The sequence below is a fragment of the Aptenodytes patagonicus genome, chromosome W, assembly GCF_965638725.1.
Source record: "Aptenodytes patagonicus chromosome W, bAptPat1.pri.cur, whole genome shotgun sequence".
In the NCBI taxonomy this organism is placed as follows: Eukaryota; Metazoa; Chordata; class Aves; order Sphenisciformes; family Spheniscidae; genus Aptenodytes; species Aptenodytes patagonicus.
In genome coordinates this window covers 4,009,956-4,034,338 of record NC_134981.1, presented here as the reverse complement: position 1 = coordinate 4,034,338, position 24,383 = coordinate 4,009,956, and the positions used below count along the sequence as shown (strand labels likewise).

Here is a 24,383-nt window from a genome sequence, read left to right as displayed (position 1 = left end):
TTTTCTTATATTTACGCAGCTCAATATCTACATGTCAGGTATGCTCCTATAGGACTGCACAGGGGTCCTGCAAGGGGATTTCAGATTTGCTTCTGCTTATATTCAAGGTAACCCCTATTTTGCTGCCCTTTGTGCCAGTGGACGGCAAGCCGTATCTGCCAGCTTTGTCACTGACAGCAGCTTCACCCTGCACGAGATGGAGGAGCTGGTGTGCGGTTGCAGCTTGTGTATACCCCCCTTCACAAAGAGCCAGTAATTGTTAAATAAATTATATGCTTTTGTGTCCCCATGTTAATAACTCTAATCCTACCTCCAACTACCAGGTTTAGAAATGTGATTAGGGAGGATTATACCTCACCTAATGCCTAATGGCTTGTCTGTTCTTAGCTGGCCTTTTATTTCCACACACACAGCATAAGGGATCTAACGAAACATCTCGCACGCACGGAAAATGCCAAGTGAGTTAAAAATCAGTTGAGTGAGAGCAGGTAACAGCTAGAAACCAGACGTGACTGAGCACTGAAACATTAACCAGTGTGGTTATGACTCTGGGCAGCACCCAACCACTCCCTTTGCACCCCAACCATTTAAACAGCTGAAAAACCAAAAGGGCTGGAGTTAAATCTCCACTGGACTACTTTTTTTTTTTTTTTACCCCCCTCAGATGAAACATGGGGTTTTTTTTCCATACAATTCTCCATTTTGTTTTACTCTACATAGGAAAATACAGATGCCTTTTCCAGCAATACTAATGGGCAGGTTAGTAAGTGCCACAGTTCAAGAGCTGCCTAAACACCGTCCCCGACAGCTGGTCTCTGAGCGCAAGACTTGGTTAACTCCTTGCTCCCTGTCTTGATGTGAGATTCAGTTGCTAGAATGTGGCAGCGAACGTGAAGTGACATCCTGCTAGCCCAAAGTAGTCCACGGGTTGAACGTCAGCGAGCAGAATCAGGGGACGCGATGCTTTTCCCTTGACTGTGCAAACTGAAATCACCAGCTACTCCATCTTCTCTAGTGCTCACCCAGAGATAATTCACCTCTTCCCCTAATGATGATGAGGGCAGACAGGCAGCACCTCAGGGAGTTCCCCAAGTACCTATATCACCAAGGGAAATGGGTTTATATGAGAACCGGTGGGAACAGGGTCTGAAAATCCTCTTCCAAAGAACGAAGGATCAAGTCCTTCCCTGCCATAAGTTGGCATAACTCTGCTGACACCATCAGGGCCACTCCAGTTGACCAGCTGAGGCTTAGCTCCTGTTTCTTGGAGCACCAGGTCCATCTGCTCCCTCCTTCCTTCGCCACGTCCACACACCCAGCAACACCTCTCGGTCAGGCAAGGCCAAGGGGACCGAGCAACAGGGCACGGGGGTTAGATTTCATTTCTGGTAGCAGCAATCCAAAGCAGAAGGTTTGTCAAGCCTGTGTACAAGTTTGTTAAAGTTTAAAAAAAAAAACCCCAAACAACATCAACCGACCTCTTTTTCAAGTGGTTGCACATTGTTGGCATCTTTTGTTTCAATATAATTAATTATCATTTGCTTTGAAGTTCGTAATTACAGCACCCTGCTGAGGTAATGAAGCATTGGGAGCCTTGGGGAACCTGGGAGGAGTTGGTGCTGTTGGTTTTTCTACAGTGTTTGCTATCAGGAAAATAGGGGATTATGTTTAGGGAAGAAGAAAGGAACAAATACTTGGCAGAGAACTGAAATTATGTCCTGAACATGAACATAGATGCAAATCAATCTGATAATGGAGAAATAGCCAAGGATTTAGCAATTCTGGATTAGAAAGAGGATTTCAGCCATGTACTTCAAATCTCTAATCTCGAGTGAGCAAGTAATCTAAATCCACCTAATAACAACGAATGAAATTATAGCTTGGCTAAGTAATTACTCCTTTTTTTCCTTTGTATCATTCAGAATAGGTTTATCTTTCATTAACTTTTGTTGGAGCATTACTTCAAATTGCAATGATTTTAAGTATTGAATTTTAAATAGCTGTTCTCTTGGTTGATCAAAAGCAAACTTGGTCTCTATTTTTAGTTTTCAGTGTTGAAAAACCCCACTGTGCAGCCTGGTGCTAATGTAACCCCAACTGCTTCTGTACCAGACCTTGGTTTGTGAATTTAGCATCTTGGCTACTTCAGAGAGTTCCAGGTGTGCACGAAGTATTGAAGCATCTGGCTCAGACGGACACAGATGGGTTGTGGTAGAGGCTGTAGCCAGCCACCTTTCTGATGGACACCCCAAAGTCTCTTCTAACACTTAGCCCAGGGATGCTGTTAAAGCAGTTCTAGTGAGGCAGCACATGGGACATCCAGCTGAGGACTGATGCAACGCAATAAAAGCTAGGAGATGCTACGCTAGCGGTTAAGCACGAGACCGAGTTTGCTTATGCTTGGGTGTAAAGTTACACTAAGTTCTGGAGTCATCAGGAGGAGGGGAATCGGGGCATATCTTGAGATGGACCCAAAGTTCATATGACCTGGCTGGACTTGGACCAATTTTTTGACCCCGAGTGCAGGCTGTGCAAAGTGGCTGGACCAAAATTACACGCTTGACTGTGAATGAATATGAAGTTCCTGTTGCCATACAACATCATTGTAACTTCCAGTTTTTACTCGGTGCCTGCGATAACTTTAGGCTTTTGTTGCAGCCCACCAAACAAGATGTCATGCAGCATGATGTGGCCGCCTTGTTGGACATTGGTGGCAGGGGCTGCAGCTCTGCCTCTCACTCAGTGCAGTCCTACAGCACAGACGGGCTCAGCCCTTGCTCCGTCCCTTACGTGAGCTTGAAGAGCCTCAGATGGATGAGAGCAAGTGGAAGCCTTTGTGGACCTATTCCATGGCTGAACGGGCAGAGAGAGGCAGCGATGGGGGAGAAACAGGTCTAAGCTTTGCTAAGGAGCACATGAGCCTGAGTCAGTGTATACCAGAATGGAGTAAATGTAATGATTTGCCTTGTAAGTGATTTCAGGCTTGGGGAAGAAAAAAAATCATAACCCCAAGGAGTGGTGAGTCAAGGGGTGTGCATGTGGCGTGATGCCTCCTATGGCCAATGCCGGCTGGGGAATGTCCCCCCTACACCAAAATCTAACCTGATGGAAAGCTGGCACGCTCCTCCTCCTCCTGGCCTGAAGCCTCTGTGTAAACCACAGTCTGCTGAGACAAGGCAAACAGAGATTTTTTTTACCCTTTCGCCTGCGATAATCCATGCCTTCCCATGCTCTCCAACCTGATCCCTCCCCAGCTGCGGGCAGGGTGCAGACCTTGCCGCCCGGCTCCAGCACTAACCTGGAGCCTGCGGGAGCACAGTTATGTCAAACGCTGCCCGGACCTTCCTCCAGTTTCCACATCTCCCAGCTGGCTCAAAAAGCTGTGACCTACCATTTTCTAACCGACGTAACACAGTCTTGGCTGTTCATGTAGCCGAGGAGGGGTAATTCTTGGGTTTGAAGACTAGAGTAAGTGGGAGTGAAAAATACTGAAGGAAAAACTGAGGCAGGGAAGGAGAAGGGGAGTCAAACAGCATGGGTGAGGTTAGAAGATTTGGGAGATACACAGTTAAAAGAGTTTGGTGTTCAGGCCCTCACACATGCTAAACTCGTGTCTCACAGACCTGCTTCACCGGGACAGCAGAGTATCCTCCTGGAGGAGGCAGCGCCCAGGTGTTTAAGTCTTCCCATCCACAGAAGATGAGTTTCAGGGCCATGTTGAGGAAGACAAGAGAAGCTGAGGGCTAACAACCTTCAGCAGCTGATGAATTACCTCTCCTGTCCCACAAGTTTCCAGCAGAAGCTAGAGACCATCTCACCAGCTGTCTGACAACTCTCAACACCGAGCAAGGGAAAAATGCTGCCTACTGTTTGGTCACTTCTGCCAGTGAAAATTACTCACCCAGCAGCCTCCACCTCTGGCTGTCTGGTTGTGAATGATCCACGGGTGGCTTTTTAGTTATCAGACCTTTTTTCCCCTCCTCTCTGCCTCTGCGACAGCTGAAAATTCAACTGCTGGATGAATGCTGACCTGCAAATTGGAGGCAGGGCGGGCAAAGAGGGGGAACAGGCTTGTGCCTTCCTTGCTCATCCAAGGAAGGAAAGCAAGACCTGCAAGCTTGTACTTTAAAAGAAAAATTAGAAGAGAGTGAGATCCTTTTTTCCCCACCATTATTTGTATTTTGCCTCAGCTGTATCTTGGATGTGAAGATGGGTATTGGAAGCAGGGACCTTTGAGGCCTTCAGGACATAGTTCAGCTTTGACCAGAGCAAGGGCAACGTGCACAAGACACAGGGGCCACACTTAGGGCAACTAGGGCAGCTCTTGATGAATCACTGCCAAGTCAGGCAGCTGAATCCCATTTTAGGTGTCCACATCCAAAATCCGAGCCCTGAATACCTATTTTCAGCCACTGTTGGTGTTTGTCATCATCTGTCGGATTCCGGCTGAACCACCCAAGTCACTGCAGTGGCATCATTTTCTGCCCTCCACGTTCAGCACTTGTTTATCAAGCCTGAGTTTCATCTGCCATCCGGTGGCCTGCTCACTCTACACCATGAGCCCTCTGCTGCTTTTTGCATTCAGCTACTCTGAAAAATATATTTTCCCTGCAAATGCCTGTCCACCTATTTTTCGTGCTGTGAAGGGACTTCTGCATATGTTGAAACAGTGCCCAGCTGAGATCTGCTGGTGACCTCCCTTCAGACTGGACAACCACTCTGTGACTGGGATTTTTTTAGAGCAACATTAGCTTCTGTGGAGGCAGGATTAGGCCACAGATTATTTTTTTTTTCTCCCCCGTAGTCTCCCTTTTTAACTTGAGTTTGCCACCAGTCCTCTGCTCTGTAGAGATGGTAACACTGGTGTCTCATGTAAAGGATCCAGCTAGCATCGCTCTATCAGGGCCTCTCCAAGGCAGAAGGATTTACAGACCTATTTCTCAGTTGATTAAAATAAATGCATTTTTTTTTTTTCCTCCCAAGACATAATAGTTTCCACTGAGAATGCCAGTGTCCCCCACAACTGGCCTGTCTTTGACTAGAAGAGAGCTATGAAAGGACATTGCTATTCATTCTAACCATGTGTTTTACCTTCTCGCTAATCGAAAACATCCCTGGTTTTCCTCTCATAAGCTGGCACGGGCTCCCATCCCAGCTTGTCTTTGAAGTTAGAGTTTCTGACTCACTGTCTTTCCCTCCCGTCCCCCTCATTTTGAAGTAGGAGATCATCCAAGGGACACCAATGCATGCATGCTTGAGAGCCCTCCAGCTCTGCTCCAGAGCACGAGCAGGCAAGGCTGATTCCAACATTTGCCCTCCGTCTCCAAGGCAAAGGCTTACAAAACCGTCTGATTCCCAGTCTGGGAAGCAGGGCACGTGCCATCTGCACAGCGGTGCAGGCTGTCGGAGGGCTGGGCAGGTAGTGGTGCCCACCCCAGGGGCAGAATAGGTCTCAATAACAGATCTGTCCCCTTAGATAAAATAGATATTGCAGATATGAGGGATTTCCTGGGACACAAATCCTAAATACTCATCAGGAGCCTACAGCCTGGGGGGAAGTCACTTTGCGAAAGAAACTGCCACTTTCTAGTAACGTTTGGGAGGTTTTTAGTCCGTGTTCTTCAGGGTGTCTTTCTAAAGCCACCTCTTCCAACTCAACTAGAAGTTATGGGTTTGACACGTAACCCCTGTCTCTTATCAGATGGAAGACTGGCCATCAAAGCTGTTTGTCAAAGCTCCCTCTGTAGTCAGTTTTATTTTTTATTCTGCCTTGGACATCTGTCGTAGGACAGGATGGGTTTTTCCTTGGATACACCTCTCACCACTGCACACAAAAGTGGCCTGGATGCCAACTCTATAGGTAGCCCAAGCCACCCTACACAGGGAAATTCTACATTTTTGTGTTACAGAAGAGTCGAGCAGATGATCATAGTGACGGGAAAGTCATAAAACATCAGTCACACGCAAGGGTTAAGGCTCAATCTCGCTCCCTGGACACGGAAGGAAGCAAAGTAAGTCCTTCAAATTTCAAGGTTCTGGTGAATTTACGACATAAATTATTCATTACCCTAAACAAAGACATTCCTTTATCTACCTCATCTCTACTTTCCTGAGCAATAAATGTGGCTGCAATTAATTCTGGTGCAGAAGAGCCAATAAAATGAATTATCTCCCATAAACCTTTCCTTCTGCATCCTATTTTAAGGGCAGTAGCAAAAACACATTGCCGGAAGCTTGTTTCAGACATACCACGATGAATTATGAAGACGCTGGAGGACAATATGCACATGCAGATCCTCTTAGGCTTTGGTCGTGCACCAACAGAGACAACTGCAGCTCTGTCCTGTTGCCTTGACAGAGCTCAAGGCTTGCACGGCTGGATTTTGTCTCTCACATGGGCAGGACTGGTGCTTACATGGTCACAGTGCTGCCGGGACTCTTCCTCCCTCTATGCCTGCCTGTCCAAGGCAAAACCGCCCAGCTGGATCCTTTAATTTACAGGAGGCGAGCTCAAAATGCAAACTGCCCCAGCTGCATGGCTCCCACGGCAGGCCCTCGGGCATGGAACTCAGAGCCAGCACTTTGTACCCCTTCAGAGGAGCCCTGAGCTGAAGCAGAGGACAGGGTTGAGGTTGGGCAAAAGGACCTTTACTGAGGACTGTTCATTTTGCCATAGCACCTAGATGCACTACCTGAAATCAGGGTTAATTTTGGTGTCTACAGAGTGAGGGATTCATCAACCCTAGCTTTAAATATCTTCGTAAGGAGACCTGCGCTTGAGCAAGAGAGTCTGGGCTCCCTTTGGAGTCAGTGGAGGACCGCAGGCACTTTGGGGCATGATCCATTTGTGACATTTAAAGGCAGATAAGATGAACCATGCCCTAAAAATACCTGTTTAATCTGCAGTGACTACCTGGGGATGCCACAGCAATGAGCTCAGATGGTCCAGCCCCATTGTCAATCCAACCCAACACCGCATGGCCAGATCGCAGAGTCCTTGTTTGCCATGGGTGGACAAAACACAGCCCGGCTGATGCCAAAAGTCTGGGCAGGGCAGAGAACTGAGCACAGATTTTACACATCTTGGGTTAATGCATTACCAGAAAAAACACCTTCTCCTTTCTGACCAGGTTTCCAAACCTGAAGCAAACAAACAAACAAAAAAACCCCCATACTGGGGTCAGTTTCTGCAAACTGCCCAAGTCTACGAGCACAACCAGGCTTCGCTTAGTGCTACACAATGGGATCGCTGGGATTTTAAATGTCTCCTAGCAATTAACAATCCTGAAGCAAGCTGAGCTTTTTCCCTTGGATACCACAGCAACAGGAGCAAGGACAGATATTGGAAGAAAAATGCTAAAAAGCTGATGGTGGCTTTAAATACCGAAAGGTCTTTGGTCAGGGCACTGGTGTGGGGCACCTAAACTGGTTGCATTCTGGATATTATCAACCATGTTACCCATGACAACTGTGTTGGGAAAGAGATCAAGTTTTGTGCTTAATCATTTAGTTGGAAATTTTGTCAGTAATAGGAAGAAAAGATTGGCTGTCAGGTCAGTCTGGCATGTTCGGTGGTATTTATCCCTCCGTCAGGCCCTCCTCCCCACAAGCCCCTGACCTGCACTCGTCCCATCTCACTTCATCCTCCTGAGCTAGCGCTGTACTTGCTCCGTCTGCATCTAGTAAAGAGAAATGAGCAACTCCTAAAGGGGTTTCTGCTCACCCAGAATTCAACATCTATCCAGGAGGTGCCCCCGTGGCTTCTCCAGGACATCAGGAGAAAAGACGGTGTCCTGACTTAAGCATTAAACTTGGGCGTGTACAGTGAAGTAGGCTGAATTAATGGGTTTGCTTATACTACCAGGTTAAGTCCCAGCTCAAACCCCCTTCTGAGACCAAAGCACATCTCTATCCACATAAACCCTCTGCCCAAGAGGAGAGAGCCCCCAAAAAAGCTTGGCAGAAAAGACTCTGGACACCTTAGCTTATGCTTTCTTGATGGATCTGGGATACTTTATAATCGTTGACCCATCCACCAACAGAAGAACCTGCAGCTGGCCCAACCTGTGCGCCGTATGGACATGCTGGGGTCAGGGTGCAGCTGGGTTAATGCACGTGGTGTAGGAGGAAGGCTGGTGGTTGCTCTCAAAACCACACTCTGCCCCACAGTGCAGAGGACCCGGGACAGCAAAGGACACGGCTTTCTTTTCAAACCACATCCCTGCCATCCCCTGATATTTTCTCCTTTCCAGGCTCCTGTAACTCCTACTGTCCCACTAGCTCCCCGGCTGCCTTTTCTTACAGCTTCTTTGTCACCTCCTTGTTTCAGCTTTTGCACTTTTCCTGCTTTTCAACGCTTGGAGACGTTTCCCATGTCTTGGCCGATAGCGGACCCACACACAAGAGCATCAGTACACGCACATCGGTTAAGGGCACAGCAAGACTCATCTCTCCCTATAGTTAAATTTCCCCATCTCTGCCTGAGCAAGCTGCTCCCCAGTTGGCAACAGGGATGAGCATGTACCTGCTCCCCCTGACACTGAAATTAGCTTCTAAATCCCTCCCTCCCCTTCTCCATTCGCAAATCCCACCGCATCCTTGGAGCGATTACGGCCATAGCAAGGAAGCAGCATCCCAATCAATACAGCTAATACACGCTCTCACACCGGGCTCCCTCGCCAGTGCGCAGCAGAGTCTCAGATTAAGCAGTAATCCTCACCGCAACCCATAAAGATGGATAAAGTCATCATTTCCATTTTACAAATAGAGGAGCTAAGGCAGAAAGATTAGCCGCCTTCCCTCGAGGAGCCCAAGTCTCAGTCCTGAAGTCAAATGAAATGAGTTTCTCTCTAAGCAGGGAGATGGAGCAGGTTACAGTCATGGGCTAAGAATCACAGCGCGCCTGGGGTAGGCTGGTGGGAGAGAACACAAGATAATTTATTAAATGCAATGGGAGGCCTCTAAACCTGGCTTCAGTCCCCGGCTTTGTTTGAGGCCAGGACTCTGATAAATTGACAGTTTTGGTTTTTTTTTCCAAGCCAAAAAGTTGCTTTTCAAACACTTTAACTAACCTTTTGAATGATGCAGGTATCCTCTCTCACCTCTGTCTGGCTGAGCTACCAAGGATGCAGGAGAAATCCCATTCACCCCATGGTGAGAGCTGAAGGAGGTGCAGATCCCACCATCCCCTTCCCTGGAGATCTAGGATTAACTCAGCACGGCCTAACGCCCCTTTTCAGTGCTTCGGGCTCAACCTGTGGAGCTTCAGCTGGTCATGGCCTTCGTTAGCCCTTCATCTGGCACGTAACGAGCTGTTGGCACACCCGCAGCCTCCTGCCTCTCTGCTCTGCTGATCCATACAGGGAATTTTGCCTTTAGTATCATGCAATATCCCATCCCGGGCATTTAAATGTGTCAGGCTCTTCAGTGGTGATTAGTGAAAGCTTTGAACGGAGTTTATAGCGATGCTGGGTCTCCGTGCAAAGGACCAGGTGGAGAGTGCATGGCAGGAGGCTGATAAGCAAAGGGACAGTGCATGAGGGGGGACACTCGGGACGTACGTCCTCCTTTCCCGGCCACTGGCGAGCAACAGGCACTTTGAAAGTGCGGTTTATTTGACCCCTTTTCAGATGTTTACCTCGAGAGGGATTGCTCTCCCCTTGACTACAGGAGGAATGTAGACAGCAAGCTGAGACGGCGGCGTCTCTGCTGTGGGTGTCTGACCTAGATGAGCTGAATCCCTTTCCTTCATCCACCCCGTTGCTGCCACCCAGGCAGGAGATCCTCCCAATGTGCAGAAACACCGAGCACCTTCAGATTTCCAACGTGATATTTTTCAAAGCTTGTTGGTGTCTTGAAAATCCCTTTTCAATAAATTTTGCACGTGCAACTTCCTGCTAACCTGTGTTAGAGAAACACATTGCGAAGGGTCAGCGGCGCCCTCCAACACCCCCTCAACATCTTCCAGCTCCTTTTTTAGCTGCTTCATATGAGGGGCCCGTTGCTGCCACTGGGCACAGTGCTTCTTGCCCCGTGCCTTCCCATGTGGGCTCTCACACCCGCCGAGCATCCTTCCCTGGCACCCGCATCTCCGGTGCCCAAGGCCTCTCTAAACCGTACCTGCTCCCACGTGCTCAGATGTCCCTTTTCCTCCCCTTAAGGCCCACGCGAGCATCCCCCTTGGATAGATCGAGCGTATAGCCTGGCATGTGGGGCGTTAATGCAGCAGCTGGTGCGGAGCGGTGCGGGCTTCGGCGCGGTGGGTGCATGTGTTTGCTGCAAACAAGAAACCCACGTGCCTGACGTGACCACATCCTGCGCTTTGGATATCCCTGCCCGACCAGGGGGGCTGGTGGCGGTGGCTGCACCCCCTCCCCACTGCTGGGTTTTACCCTGATGCCGCTTGTACGGGCATTGGGAAGGGGGTTTTCTTCCTCATCAGCATTCGGAAACATCCCCATGGTTCGTTCTCCCTCATTCTCACCCGGTTGCTTCAGAGCATCACCGGGTGGGACATGGATATTTATCTCCCGTCTTGCTCACTGTTATTTTGGGGGGGTGGTAGTGGCAGCCTTTCAACCTTGGAAACAAACCTTTATGGCAGACGCCTGCTAATGCAGAGCACGGTCCCCCGAACCAGCCACGGCCGCGTGGGTCCCTGATGGCTCCTGCTGCTCTCACCGGCTCGTCTCAGCATGGTCTCCTTCAAAAAAGTCCTCTCTTGGTTGCTTTCTTTTTCCCTCTTGCTCCAAATTTTTTTCTCACTGGTGATTTGCGCAGTGGCCCACTGTATCAGACGGGGATGCTGGAGACAAGGAGACGAGGATGCATGGGGATGCACCCTCCTAGCATTAAATTTAACAGACCGATGAAGCCACTGCCAGGGTTGACGGCTCCCCAGTGATGATTTGCACCCATGCAAGGACCACGTGTAAAGGGTAGGCTGGCAGCGCACACTCAGATACCCGTGTGCTGCAAGGGAGCCATGAATAAATCTCAGTGCCTCCCCGTGCCTCAGTTTCCCCCCCCCAAAGGAGAAATAATACTGTCTTCTACCTGAGATCTAGTGAGGATAGCAGCTAAACACATATTATAGGTATGTAGGTCTGCATATGTATTTACACATACATTAGGGTTGATGAATCTATCTTAAAGTAGATACATATATTATGTATATATAGAGCTTGGCTATTTCTGCTCCAGGGAAAAAGCATCTCTGGTGCTTGGAGCTACAATAACCTTTGTCATCGGCTGAGCTGATCAAACACAAAAGAGCAGGACACCAGCCAGCTGGATGAGGAGCACATCTACGCATGGGCTGCTGCTCCGGCAGTGGTGGTTGCCCTCAGCTCTGCCGTTTCCCCATGGGAGATCATCTTCCACCTCCTGCGGAACCCCTGCTCGCTCTTCGCTTTCCTCATCCAGCTCTTGTCTTCAAATTTCGGTGTGTCACAGCCCGGCTCCTTCGTCCCCGCAGCAGCGCTCGGAGCAAATCACTGCTCACCTTCGCTTCAGATCCAAGGACCGCACCTCAGAAAGGTTGTGAACGCTGCAAAGTACCGGTGGAGAACTTTGTATTTCCAGCTGATTTTTCAGTGATTATCATCAAAACTTCCCAGCAAAAGCGAGGGCCAGAAACATCTCATAAAAGCTGCTTAAATGAAAACCCAGGTTCTGAGAACTCGAGGGCGAAGCCTTAAATATTTCCTAAACGATGCAAAACCCCACCGAGAAAACACTGCCCTGTTTACTATGGAAACCGAGTTAAGAGCTACACCTTAAAGGCAGGCGGGTTTACAGCCATCGGTATAAGGATTTGCCGGAGGTTACCCGAGAGCAGCAGAGGGTTTTAGCTGACAGCCAGGGTCTGTCCTTAAAACCTCAACCCCTGCCTGGTCTGAGCAAGCCAGCGCCTTGTGTGCTTTGCATCGCCTGCCTGCAAATTGGCTGCCTGAATTTAAGATGACCCCTGAGGCTCGAGGCGCTGCATGAACTATTAGGAAGCCCGATCAGATTTGTGACATCTCAGTCGGTGTCTTCACTGCAGGAAGAAAGAAATAAAATAAAACTTCCAATTATAAAGGGGGGTTGTAGCTTGCCACTGCTGCTTGGCTTCTTCCTTGGTATTTGCATTTATGGCTTTTAGCCTCAATTCCTAAGGAAATGAGCTTTATACAATTGTATAAGGTTTATATTTGTCCCCTCTGCTCACCTGAACCGAGCAATACTGTTACTGGTACCACGAGGGGAAGAGGGAAATATCAGCTGGGGCTGTGTTGGGCATCACAGGGTCCAGTCCCGGCTCACCCTTGGGCTGCAGAGAATAATCTTCTCAAAATCAGGGTCCCCATGAGGTCGCCGACGGTGGTGGGTGGGATGTCCCCAACCTCACTGGCCTAATTATTTGGTTGTGGTTAATTGGGGTGCAGAAAAGAATCATTTAGGTTGGAAAAGACCCTTAAGATCATTGAGTCCAAGCGTTAAACTCCATCTCGATGTGGTTGAGCTTTTTATTTCCTCTGCCTGGCAGGTAGATGTGGCTGGGCACGACGGGAGGTGATGGAGGATCGTGCCTGTCCTGTTGCAACCGAGACCCCCAAAACACCTCCAGGTACAGGTACCGCAACACCAACGACCCCAGCGCTGCTTCGATGGCAGAGCTGTCACCAGGCCACCACACGAGGGCAGTGCGAGTTTGAGCGTGCCAAGGAGCTGCAGAAAGCGGATGAGCAGAAATGGGGGGAAAAGCCCCAAACTGTGCTTACGTTTGGGTTGTTTGGGTTTTTTTTCCTGCAGACAGATTTCATGCCGGGGTATCGGACATTGCCAGGGGTTGCTCCTCAGCCCAAGCACCCTCACGGTGACAGCCCAGATGCCACATGAAGGGTCACCCTGGAGGGCTACCACGAGGTGGTCCATCACCCATCTCACCATCATTTGATGCCGTTAAGTTCTCCGGCCCCCAGCCCCACAGCAGCGTTAAGGATACACGAGCCACTCACTGCTTCAGGTAATAGTTTATTTTCTCCAGGGGTGTAAAATGTGCAGCAGGTACGTGTATAGGACTGCTGTTTTCTTAGCCAAGAGGAGTCGCAACCAAACGAGAGACCGAAACAAAGAAACCTAACAGTATCCTGCCCTACAGCAATTAGTGCAAGTCATGTAAAACATCGGTTCAACACAGGAAAACAAGGGAAAAAAAAGGCATTTCCAAGCCACAGGTATTTTCTCTCCTGCCATCGGGGTGGTGGGGATCCCGGAGGTGGGGCTGGGAGGTGGGATGGGGCTGTGCTCGCTTGGGCTACACAGGGACAATCGGTGTATCTTCTACAAGAAGGGTTTTTTCTCATTTCTTCCCTTTTTTTTTGGCTTGGAAAGAAAGTCACGTGCGGACCAAGGAGGTGTCAGAGGTGCCAAAAGGCGACGGCAGACCCTAAAAACCCAACCATGGGCGACCTGCTCCAAAACACAGCATTTTCTCAAAACGAGATGGTTGAGGTCTCGCTTCATTTACTCCCTTATCTTAAAACTTTCCTTTGCAACCACACAATCTTCTAGCTTCAGGGCACCAAGACTGCAAATAAAGCACTAATCCCCTCCAAAACGGGTGTGAAAATGCCGGGATGGGGGGCACGGCAGGTCCCACGGGGCTGTGGGCAGGGCAGGAGCGGAGCAGAGATGGGGCAGTGTTTGCAGCCTCACTGGTGTCACTGGGTGTCCTGCTGAGGACCACAAGTTCAGGTCTGGAGCCTTTTAGGGGGTATTTTAAGAAATTACTCACTTTTTTTTTCCTGCAGGTGACTGTCAAATGGAAAAGCCTCTCGCTTCCCAAAGTGCAAGCTCTTTCTCTCCTTTTTTTTTTTTTTATTTTTTGGGTATTTCATTTCTCCCGCGCAGCTGGAGGAAGAGGCTCTTGCACCGCTCACCAAAGGGTTTTGAGCCAAGGGCTCAAAGGAGTTGCCCATCCAGCTCCGTGCTGCTCAGACACAGGAGATGCTCCTTTTGCAGCAACACCTGGTGCAAGCAAATGCTGTGTGCGCAGCATCGCCCCGGCACCGTTTCCCCCACCGTGGTCTGGATGATCCAGCAGATAACAGCAGCTGTTGAGGAGCAAAAGCGTAGCCATATGTTGCTGCTAACAAGCATTTACTGAAGCTGGTTTCTTTCTGTGATTCCCCTGTGTCTGATTAGCGCACAGCTCCTCCGAGCAATTTTCAGATTTTTCACCCTCCCCTTGCAAATCTTTTTTTTTTTGGCATCATTAGCAAACCAGAATATGAGCATAAAATGGGGTTAAAAGCCACAAGATTTAAAAAAAAAAAATGTCTTTAAAGAGCTAAAAAGTAATTCACTTAATTTTCATTTTGTATTTTTTTGTGCTCAGAAACACACTGTTTATGTGCTGACCCTGCCGTGGTCCTGCAGGCTCTGAGCACAGACGAGACGCTCAACGACCGACCGCCTGCCCTGGGAGGGGGATTGATATTTCCACCTTCTCAAGCCACGTTTTTGCACTGTGCCCGCAGGTCCAGACCCCTGCCTGAGCACCTGGTGCTGCGCAGTGCTTCCCGGGAGGGTGAGGGAAGGAAAATAACCGGTGGCTGTGAGAGCTCGGGGTGTTTTGCTGGGGTTGCAGTGGGGTGTACAACCAGCGAGCCCGAGTCCCTGGTTCCCCAGGCTTGGGAGGATGGACTTGGACCCTTATTTCCCATTGCATTCCCAGTGAAAACAGACTGGGAAGAAGTCAAGCTGACTGAGCTGGGAACGGTCCCTGGGCTGTGCCAGCATCCCATTCTCCTGGGAAAGGTTTTGCCAGGGACTGCCCCATCAGCTGAGCAGAGAGGAGGGAGCTGCGGTGATGGGAACATCCCTCCCCGTGGTTAACTTTATCTCACTGTAGCTATGGGAAAGGAAAGCAGTTTAGACCAAGCTAGTTTTTCCAAACCACGCTGGTAGGTAGTAGATAGACAGGTGCCGTCGAAGGTGATTCATCCCACCCTTGGGAGGTCCAGCGTAGGTGGGGTGAATCACCCTCCAGCAGTACCTGCCTCCCTCCAGAGCCAGGACGGCTTCAGAGGAAGGCTGGAAATCACGTTGCAGGTTAGGACACCCAAAATTAAAGTGTCAACATGTAGGTGTCTCAATGTGCACAGGGTGTCTGTTACTTCACTTCCAAATGGTTGAACGATGTGGGATGAGTCCCACCATTCATACCTGGGACCTATTTTCCAGGGTTTTGCACCTCTTTCACAAATAACAAGGAAATTCTGCAACTCCGTCGCGGTAACATGAATTGCAGGGCTCACGTTCACGTCAGCTGTGTTCATAGAATCATAGAATCACAGAATTGGATTTGAAGGGACCTTTGGGTTGGAAGGGACCTCTAAAGGTCATCTAGTCCAACCCCCCCTGCCGTGGGCAGGGACATCTTCAACTAGATCAGGTCGCTCAGAGCCCCGTCCAACCTGACCTGGAATGTTTCCAGGGATGGGGCATCCACCCCCTCTCTGGGCAACCCGGGCCAGTGATTCACCACACTCAGCATAAAACATTTCTTCCTTCTATCTAGTCTGAATCTCCCCTCTTTTAGTTTAAAGCCATTCCCCCTTGTCCTGTCGCTACAGACCCTGCTAAAAAGTCTGTCCCCGTCTTTCTTATAAGCCCCCTTTAAGTACTGAAAGGCCGCAATAAGGTCTCCCCGGAGCCTTCTCTTCTCCAGGCTGGACAACCCCAACTCTCTCAGCCTGTCCTCAGAGCAGAGGTGTTCCATCCCCCTGATCATTTTCGTGACCCTCCTCTGGACCCGCTCCAACAGGTCCGTGTCTTTCTTATGCTGAGGGCTCCAGAGCTGGACACAGGGCTCCAGGTGGGGTCTCACCAGAGCAGAGTAGAGGGGCAGAATCCCCTCCCTCCACCTGCTGGCCACGCTGCTTTGGATGCAGCCCAGTGCTCATCGGTACCTGCTGCAGCTGGGCCCTAGGAGCTGTGGTGAGAAGGTGAACAAGAAGCCACCGCACCGTGAGCTGGGAGAGAGCCCTGCGTCCTTCCAGCCCGAGGCTCGGTGCTCATCACACCCGTCCCAGCTGGGGAAGGGGAGCAGAGCCCTGGGAAGGCACCTCCACACTTAGCCGGGCTCGCACGTGGATACCTGTGGCCTGGAGGAACTGCACAACATTGAAATGGGAAGAAATGGGAAGAAATAGGGTTTTCTATTTCCCTCCCCACCCCAAAACGTGATCGCCACCAGCACCCGGCTCCATCCAACCCAACCCAACCCAGCGCAACGCGGGAAAATCAACCTTAACTTGTTAATCATCATCAGCATCGCAACGCCAACGGCTGCCTCGGGCCAGAGCCCGTACCAGCTAGATGCTTAATGAATGTGTGATTATTTTGGCTTTCCAAAAGGTGCCTCTGGAAAGCACCAAATTTGTGTGTCCAGCAAACATCTGTAGACCTGAGGCCACGGGGATGGCCATGCCGGCCCGAGGAGGGAGGCAGCTCAGCATCTGCAGTGGCTTAGCCATCTCAGCGTGGCCACAGGCAAGAGAACCAAGTCCTGCTAATAATTTAAGAGCATCAATTAATACAGTTTAATAAATACGTAAAAGGATCTAGTCTCTTTTTTTTCCATCCACTTTCTAGCGTCAATGAAAGTTAAGGGTGATTGTCCCGTGAGTAACTAAGGCAAATTTGTTTGTCTGTGTGTGTGTTTCTCTCCTTTTTTGTTTTCATTTTTTTTTTTCCATTGTTTTGTACATAAAGGAATCACATAAAAATAGTTATAAATAGAAAAATTGCAAAGGTTTTTCCCCCCTAGACAAATAGGAAAAACAACCCAACCAACCCAACAAACAAATCGAGACAGAAAAACCACCTTGCTTCAAGTCCTTGTAGATTATACAGTACTCGGCATCTTTGGATACTTTACAATGACTCCAAATCGTAGACAAAAAAACACCTGAAGTAACCAGTCATCTGCAAAACGTCGCTTGTGTAAGAAGTTGATATGGATTTAAAAAAAAAAAAAAAAGTTTGATGCAGTTTTAAGAAGTTTTCTTTTTTTTTTTCCTTCTTTTTTTTTTTTCCCCCCCCTCCATTGACTTGTTGCCCGCGGAGTCTTTGTGGATTTCTTTTTGGAGGAGGAAGCGAGTGTTGGGCAGTTCCTTGGGATCGTTCTGCTATGGATGGTCTCAGAGCAGAAGTCCTTCATGCCCTCGTGGTGGGCTGTGGATCCTGGACCCCTTGTGTCCCCTCCATGCTCCGGTGGGGAGACCCTCATCCAGCTACCGCTTCGAAGCGGCACCATCGATGGGCAAACCAAAAAATAAATGAACCCGCGGTCCTCTCGTTCCCTTTGATTCTGCTGACGTTGAAAGGTAACAGTAAAAAGAGAAAGAAAAAGCCCTAATTTGTAACATTTACATTTTTGAGAGCTGGTTTCATGTAAAACCAGCTTCCCAGGGCACCCACCGCAAGCCATCTCAGCCGGTGGTGAAACTGGGGTCCCACCACATCCAAGAGGAGCCGTCGGAGGCAGGTGGCCATCAAAAGCCTTTATTCTCGAGAGTAGCTCATGTTTTCAGGGGCTGAAGGAGGCTGACGAGGCGATTCCAGCCAATTTGCCAATTTTTTCGCCTCAAAAGAAATATTAGATAGGGGTGGCCAGGCCAGGGTCTGCAGGGGTGCTGGGGAGGACCCCAGACCTGGTGGCCACCGTGGGCAACCTTCAGCGTGGAGCACCCCATCATATGTTACCGCCTCATCTTTTGAACCAACAAATGGTGAAAAAATAGTATTTCTACTTGCTTGCAAGTAGACAATCTCATCTTTAGTGGACTTCTTTTCCACAAAGATCCCTTGAGACAAGCAGCAGGGATATTGGCACACCCAGTTTTTTCCCATCGACATTGCAGATTCGGGGACACTCAAGTGTTTTGTAAATTTTTGTCATCAAAATATATATAGGAATTAGGGGGAATTAAAGACGCAAAACCAGACATTTCAGAATGGTCAGCGGTGGTGAATTCTGACTCTTTGGTTTGAAATGAATTTTTCATTTCAAAATTCCCACATGGTTTATTTTTGCAAAGCAAAGGTTTAATAAAAGCTCAAGATCGAAACATTTCTGATCCTTCCAAAAAATTTCCTTCACCTTTTCAAGCAACTGAAGTTAAAATACTCCAAAGAGGCTTTGGTTCTCCTTCTGAAATTTTGGAATGGCCAAAGAACCAAAATAAGTAAAAACCCCCTTTTCCACCCAGGTTTGCTCCTGGGTGATTTTCTATCTCTTTTTTTTTGGATGTTTTTAGGGTCCCAACTCATCCTGCACAGCAGGGCTTTCACCAGCCCTGCAAATCTGATATACCGCTGAGAAAGACAACGGCCGGGATCCTCTTCCTCCCAGTGTGGCTGCTTGACCCTCCCCTTTATCCCTTGTAGAATAAATTTTGTTGCCAGACGTGGGAATTAATTAAAAAAAAAAAAAAAAAAAGTCCTGCTGACCAAAAGGGCCAAGGAATGTAAAATATCAAAACCAAGTCTGGACGGCTTGTTGGTGTCCAGCAGGCCTCGCGGGTGGAAAGTAGGGAACATCTCCCCCAGAAGAGCCATCTCATGGTGATGGCCATGCCCTGGACTAAGGCAAGTGACATTTTTGGGAGCGTTGAAGAGAGCAGCAGTCCTGGCCTGGCCTTCCCGGACGGAGCCACGAGCGGTGGGCGGCTGGATGGGGCAGCGAGTGCCCCACGGCCCCAAAGCCAAGTGCATCGCAGAGTCTAAAGTGCCGGTGGCCATGGGGCGCAGCACCTGCCCACCCACCCGCTCGCCCTGGGGATGGCCCCGTGCCCCAAGCCCTGCGGCAGGCCATGGCGGCGAGGGGACGAAGAGCTTCTTGGGAGCCAGACAATGCGAAAGGGCAGGCGGGGACCCCGAGGGAGCCAGTCGCCCTGTTGGGAAGGGAGCGGACCCATGGTGGGACCGGGCACGGGTTTAGTTGCTCGCCTCCGAGATGGGAGCCACATGGCCGAGCCCTGCCAAGCCGCTGAAGCCCGTGCTCCAAGGATCGGGAAGGGGGAAGAAGGGCTGGGCAGCAAGGTTTTCGTTATGGCCCAGGGCGAAGGCGAAGATGCCCGCATTCCTCTCCATGTCCAGCTGGGCTCGCCTGAAGAGCTTCATCTGGGTTTCTTCAAACTGGCTCTCCAGCTCCTGCAGGCTGAAGGCGGTCTTGGCCCCGCTCAAAAAGTGCTTGGGGCTGGGGCCGGGAAGGCACATGGCCGCGCCGCCAAGGTGGCCGCTCATCTCCTCCAACGTCGGTGGCATCACGAAGCTCTTCTCCACCGGCGGGCCACCGGGAGCGAAGAGCAAGCCGGCCGCCCTCCACGCCGCCGGTTTGCGTCCTCGCCGGGGTCGCGCGATCCGGCAGCTCTGGCGTTTGATGTGGCGATGGAGGTGGTCGGAGCGGGTGAAGCTCTTGTAGCAGAACTCGCATTGGTAGGGCCGGACGCCCGTATGGATGCGCATGTGATTCTTCAGGTCGTAGTTGTGCACGAATTTGGCGTTGCAGTGGATGCACAGGTACGGCCGCTCCCCCGTGTGCTTCCGCATGTGGATTTTGAGCTTGTCCTGCCTGCAAAAGAAAAGGCACTCGGTCAGGCAGCGTGGGCTGGAAGGGATGCGGTTGGGATTGCCCCTTGGGTCAGGAGAGGGAAAGGTGACGGGAAGGTGGGGAGCTCATCCCGGGGCTTCCAGCCGTGGCACCACCCCAACGTGTGGATGCTTTTGTAGGCTGGCGTTTGCATCCACCTTCTCCTTCCCGGGGCGACAGCGCCTAAACACCGCACAGACGCAGCCCTCCATGTCAGGAGTTTGCAACCCATCCCAGAGAGTTCAAACCAGCCTAAATTGGAGGGAAAAAAAAAACCAAACCCTGGAATAAACCCAAAAACCATATGGGAATATCTAAATAAGTACAGCTATATTCCTGCCTGCAGATAAGGAAATTAGCTGAGCTTGTGGGTCAATGCTGCTTAAACAAATTCCCTCTTGGAGCTGATTTTTCCTTTCCTTTTATCCTTGCACTGACCGCTTGGTGTCTCAGGAGCTTTCGTTTGAAGCGGGAGCATGGCACAGGGTGAGGCAGGCAGAGGTGCAGGCAGCCCCCCGGGGCGCTCTGCACCCGCTGTCCTTCCCGGCCATCTTCTCCAAGGCCAAGACACGCACATCCAGCCTCACACACATTTTGGAGAAGGTTTTTAAATACAGCCATGGGACAGCACAATACCCATCCCAATAGCAGTTATGTACAAATATAGGTTTGGTTTTTTTTAAGGGGAATATCTAAAAGCTGCAAGAATATTTTCCCAAACTGGCAGTCCAATCACTATTTTTTTTTCCCAATAAATAAGAAGCGTTTCCTTCTGCAGTCTACAAAAATCACAGCTAAGGCATACGATTATAAAAAGCGAAGCTGATTGTAGCTGAACCGAGCCAAGCGCGCTGCCTAGGTTGCACCAGCGGAGTTCAACTAAATAAACAGCAAGGTGGGAGAATTCATATTGTTTTCCAAAATGCTTTCCGTATGACCCCTCCAAGACGTTAGCAATGTGACTACGGATATGCAGAATACATGGAGTCATGTCATCATTATATATAAAATATGTGAGCGTGAAAAAAAAGCAAAAACCACCCCGAAAATCAGCTTATGCTGGCAGGTCAAGCCCTCAAAACTTGCAAGGTGCTGCCTTTGCACTAATTTCTGCCACCCTGCCCACGTGAAGTAGTTTTCAGCGACGTGACTGGCAGCACGCCCGTGTCGGCCACGCCGCGGGGAGCGCAGCCCTGGGATGGGCATCCCTGCAAACCAGTCCCTCAGGATCAAGGATGCAGAGAAGTATCCCTAGCAGGAGAGTCACTTCTTCACCAGACGATGCTTTATTGCCTTCGGGCAACCGGTCCCAGCCTGGTCCTGCATCGACAGCGCAGGCAGTGGAAAAGCTCCCTGCCTGTACGCAGGTTGCAACGAGCTCACGTGAGGTTTACAACTCAGGCAGATTTTGAGGGAGACAGGAAAAAAAAGCATCTCTCGGCCCGCATGCCAAGCCCAGGGCCAGATCCCAACTTCCCATTCTGAAATTGTCAAAGATGCTGTTATCCCAAGACTTTAACAAGGGCGCATTTCCCCCGAAAGGGCTGAAATCTCAGCTCTCAGCAGCAGACAAAGCAGCGTGGAAAATTTCATCCCAAACGGATAATGCGCGGCGAAGTCGTAAGCAGACGAACGCAGGGGCTCGTAATGCGAAGTGTTGGGAAATGTTAATAAAAAGCAGAGCTACCAGCCCCACCTATAATATAATTTAAACCTGTACATGTAATGTTTAACCTAGCAGGATCGCTTTGCCTAATAAACATGCAGCGTGCCAGGACTGTATAATGTAAATACAGGCAAAGCTTTTTTCAGGCTATTACCAATCCCCGGCAGCAGACGGGGAGAAACTCAATCCTCCCTGCCCCGGCAGCATCTCCGTGGGATGGAAGAGAGGTTTTATGGTTCTACCTGGAGAAGTTCAGAGGCTGGGGGGGGGGGGACGACGACGGGGGGCGAGATGCTCCGGCTACGGTGAAGCACCCAGGGGAGGAAACACAGGTTTTGCGAGATGGGAGCTCAGCTCGCAGGCTCTCCGAAGGAGAACCGCGCTCCGTGTGTGTGAATAACCTTAATGCAATTGCATTAGGAGAGCGATTAGGGCTCTGCGAGCTGTCACAACACAAATAATAGGAACAAATAATGTTAACCTTTCTGGCTGGAACAGTTTCTCCTTGAGCACTCCGGGGTTGTCTTGGTGGAAAAGCTGAAATATTTGCAGTTTTCTCCAGTGTTTTAGCAGGGTAATACAGCAGACTAGAAGCTGAGCAGCCTTTGTTTAAGGAAAAAATTAATGAGCTATTAAATGAAGTCCTGCTTCCTGCGATCAGATGTCCCTGGGAGTCGGCAGTGGCAGATCCAGGTGCATGCGGGGTCCCTGCCCTGGGATGCGAAGGGGAAGGGATCTGATGGGGAGGTTGGGGGACTCCCCACCAGGAAAATATATTTTTTCCATTTCCCCCAGTAAATTTACTCCTCCACCGTTCCTTCAGCGCAGAAATAACGCAAAGGACTGACTCATTCAGAAATCCCATTTGGGAACCTCTGCTTCCCTGCACCCTCACTCCCAGGGGAGCCCAAGGGGGACTGTCTGGGCTTGCATCTCCGTGGCGAAGGCACCGCTCACTGCCGTGGGTGCAAGTCCGATGCTTTTGGGAAGCATGAGATTCCCCCCCTGAGAGCAAAACACGTAACGCAAGTGGCAGCGTTCAGGAAATCCCGGCAGAAATCTCTTTCTACATCTCAATCACTCCACTTTGCTTAAATACACTTTCCCCTAAAGGAGAGCTCTCACATTAGGGTAATGCTGAAAATGGCTAAAAAAACCCCCAAACAAAAACAAACGGCTGCGTGCTATCCAAAATACTTCCAAATACATTTAAAAATCAACCCATGTTTTGAAATTTCCACTTTGCTCAGGGTGCTAAAGAGGGAAAAATCCCTCCAGCCTTCAGCTCTGCGTGGGGTGACCCAAACGAACGGCTTCGTTTTCGTGAGTGCTGATGGGAGACTGCACCGTTGGGTTCGTCCCAATTCTCTCTGTGATTATTTTCCTGGGCTAAAGTCCTCCCACCCCTCTGCTTTGTATTTAGAAGCTGTTGAGCTCTGGGGGGATGTAGAAGCTGTCGGGTTCAACCCTGCGTTAGTAACGGGCCACACTAGACCATCTCTGCTTGGAGCTTTTAACCTCCAAGATGCTGATTTCACCTGTCTGGATTAGGGGTGAGGATACCTGAATTCCCACCTGAACCCTCCTACCAACCTTCGCAGTGACTGCGAGTCGATGCCAACATCTCTCCGTGCCTCAGTTTCCCCAAGCGAAGCCGACGATGCTGCCCGTGCTTGCAAAGGACTTTGGGAGCCCTCTGGGAGGGCTCAGCTCTATTATTCCCGTCACGGGGAAGGTGTCGGTGATGGGTCAAGCCAAGCTATTTCCTTGTCAGCAATTAGCACCCGCAGCGTCACACCCAGGAGAGCGACGGGGACCGCAGGATGGGGCTGGCCAGGTGGTGCCTCCAGCCCGGGACGCAGCCACACTCACCGGGCTGAACCCATCCCGCTCCTCCCAGCAGAGCCCCCCTGTCCGGAGGTGACGACCCAGCGCTAACCTGAGGATGCAGCACCAGCGGGAGCCGGATCCAAATTCCTGCAGGCAAATTCCTGCAGGCAGGAATTAGCACCAGGCAGTGGCCTCTCCCCTGCAAATACCAGGGTGAGCCGGCTCACGTTGCGTACGCCCGCCCGAGGCACGATGCTCCCCGCATTATAATACGGTGTCTGCTGCGTTAATGGAGCGGAGCATGGAAATTTATTTTCAGGTCAAATCCTCATCATCTGCATAACTTCCACTCGAATATTATCACAGGGACGGGAGAAGAAAAGACAGGCTGAATGCGGGAGCACCCCAGGTGTCCGGCCATTGTCAGGAGCTCGCCTTTGCCTACTGTGCATATTATTTTCCTCTGGTGTGCTCACCCCAGCCTAATAGGGCTCGCTCTCTCACACGCAGCCAGGAGCTGAAATACCATGCTCTTGTCAGAAAGCTTTATTATTATGGTAAAGATTGTACTCATTAGATATTAATTATACCCAGCAAGAGCAGGTCCAGGAATCTATTTGTCTCTGCTCACCGACTAAATTTGCCCAGCTTTTCAGAGCAGGATTGCAAGCTGTAGCATTAGATTTGTGTAGCCTGCTCCGATTTATTACCATCGAGGGGTCCGCTGAGGTGAAGAGAGGTGCAAAGGCTGGGAATTGGTACCAGGGATGGACCTGGCCGGTCACGCCTGCCTTGGAGCAGCCCGTGTTGGGGCTGGTCTGACCTAACTTGAGATACCTAAAAGTTAGGTGCCCCAATCTAAGCCCCGCAGGTTGTCTTTGTGGTCAGGGATGACCCCTGCTCATCCCCTTTCCTCATCTACCTCTCTGAGGGTGCTGGTCACTTTCCACTGACCATGGAGGGAGTCGAGGTGCCAGGCTCTTGGACGGCCAACGTTCGGGGTGATAAGTCATAGAATCACAGAATCATTTAGGTTGGAAAAGACCTTTAAGATCACCGAGTCCAACCATTAACCTAACACTACCAAGTCCACCACTACGCCGTGTCCCTAAGCGCCACGTCTACACGTCTTTTAAACACCTCCAGGGATGGGGACTCAACCACTTCCCTGGGCAGCCTGTTCCAATGCCTGACAACCCTTTTGGTGAAGAAGTTTTTCCTCATGTCCAATCTAAACCTCCC

At 50.1% G+C, this 24,383-nt stretch overlaps 1 protein-coding gene across 1 annotated transcript in view; it reads right to left on the bottom strand.

Annotated features, from left to right (window-relative positions):
- Positions 1 to 17,305: 17,305 nt before the first annotated feature.
- LOC143172115 (zinc finger and BTB domain-containing protein 7C-like) overlaps positions 17,306 to 24,383 on the bottom strand; it is a 45,980-nt gene continuing 38,902 nt past the window's right edge. The window contains exon 3 of the mRNA XM_076361374.1: positions 17,306 to 19,627. Within this exon, the coding sequence (XP_076217489.1) occupies positions 18,991 to 19,627 (637 nt within the window). The 3' untranslated portion in view covers positions 17,306 to 18,990. The remainder of the gene's footprint in view (positions 19,628 to 24,383) is intronic.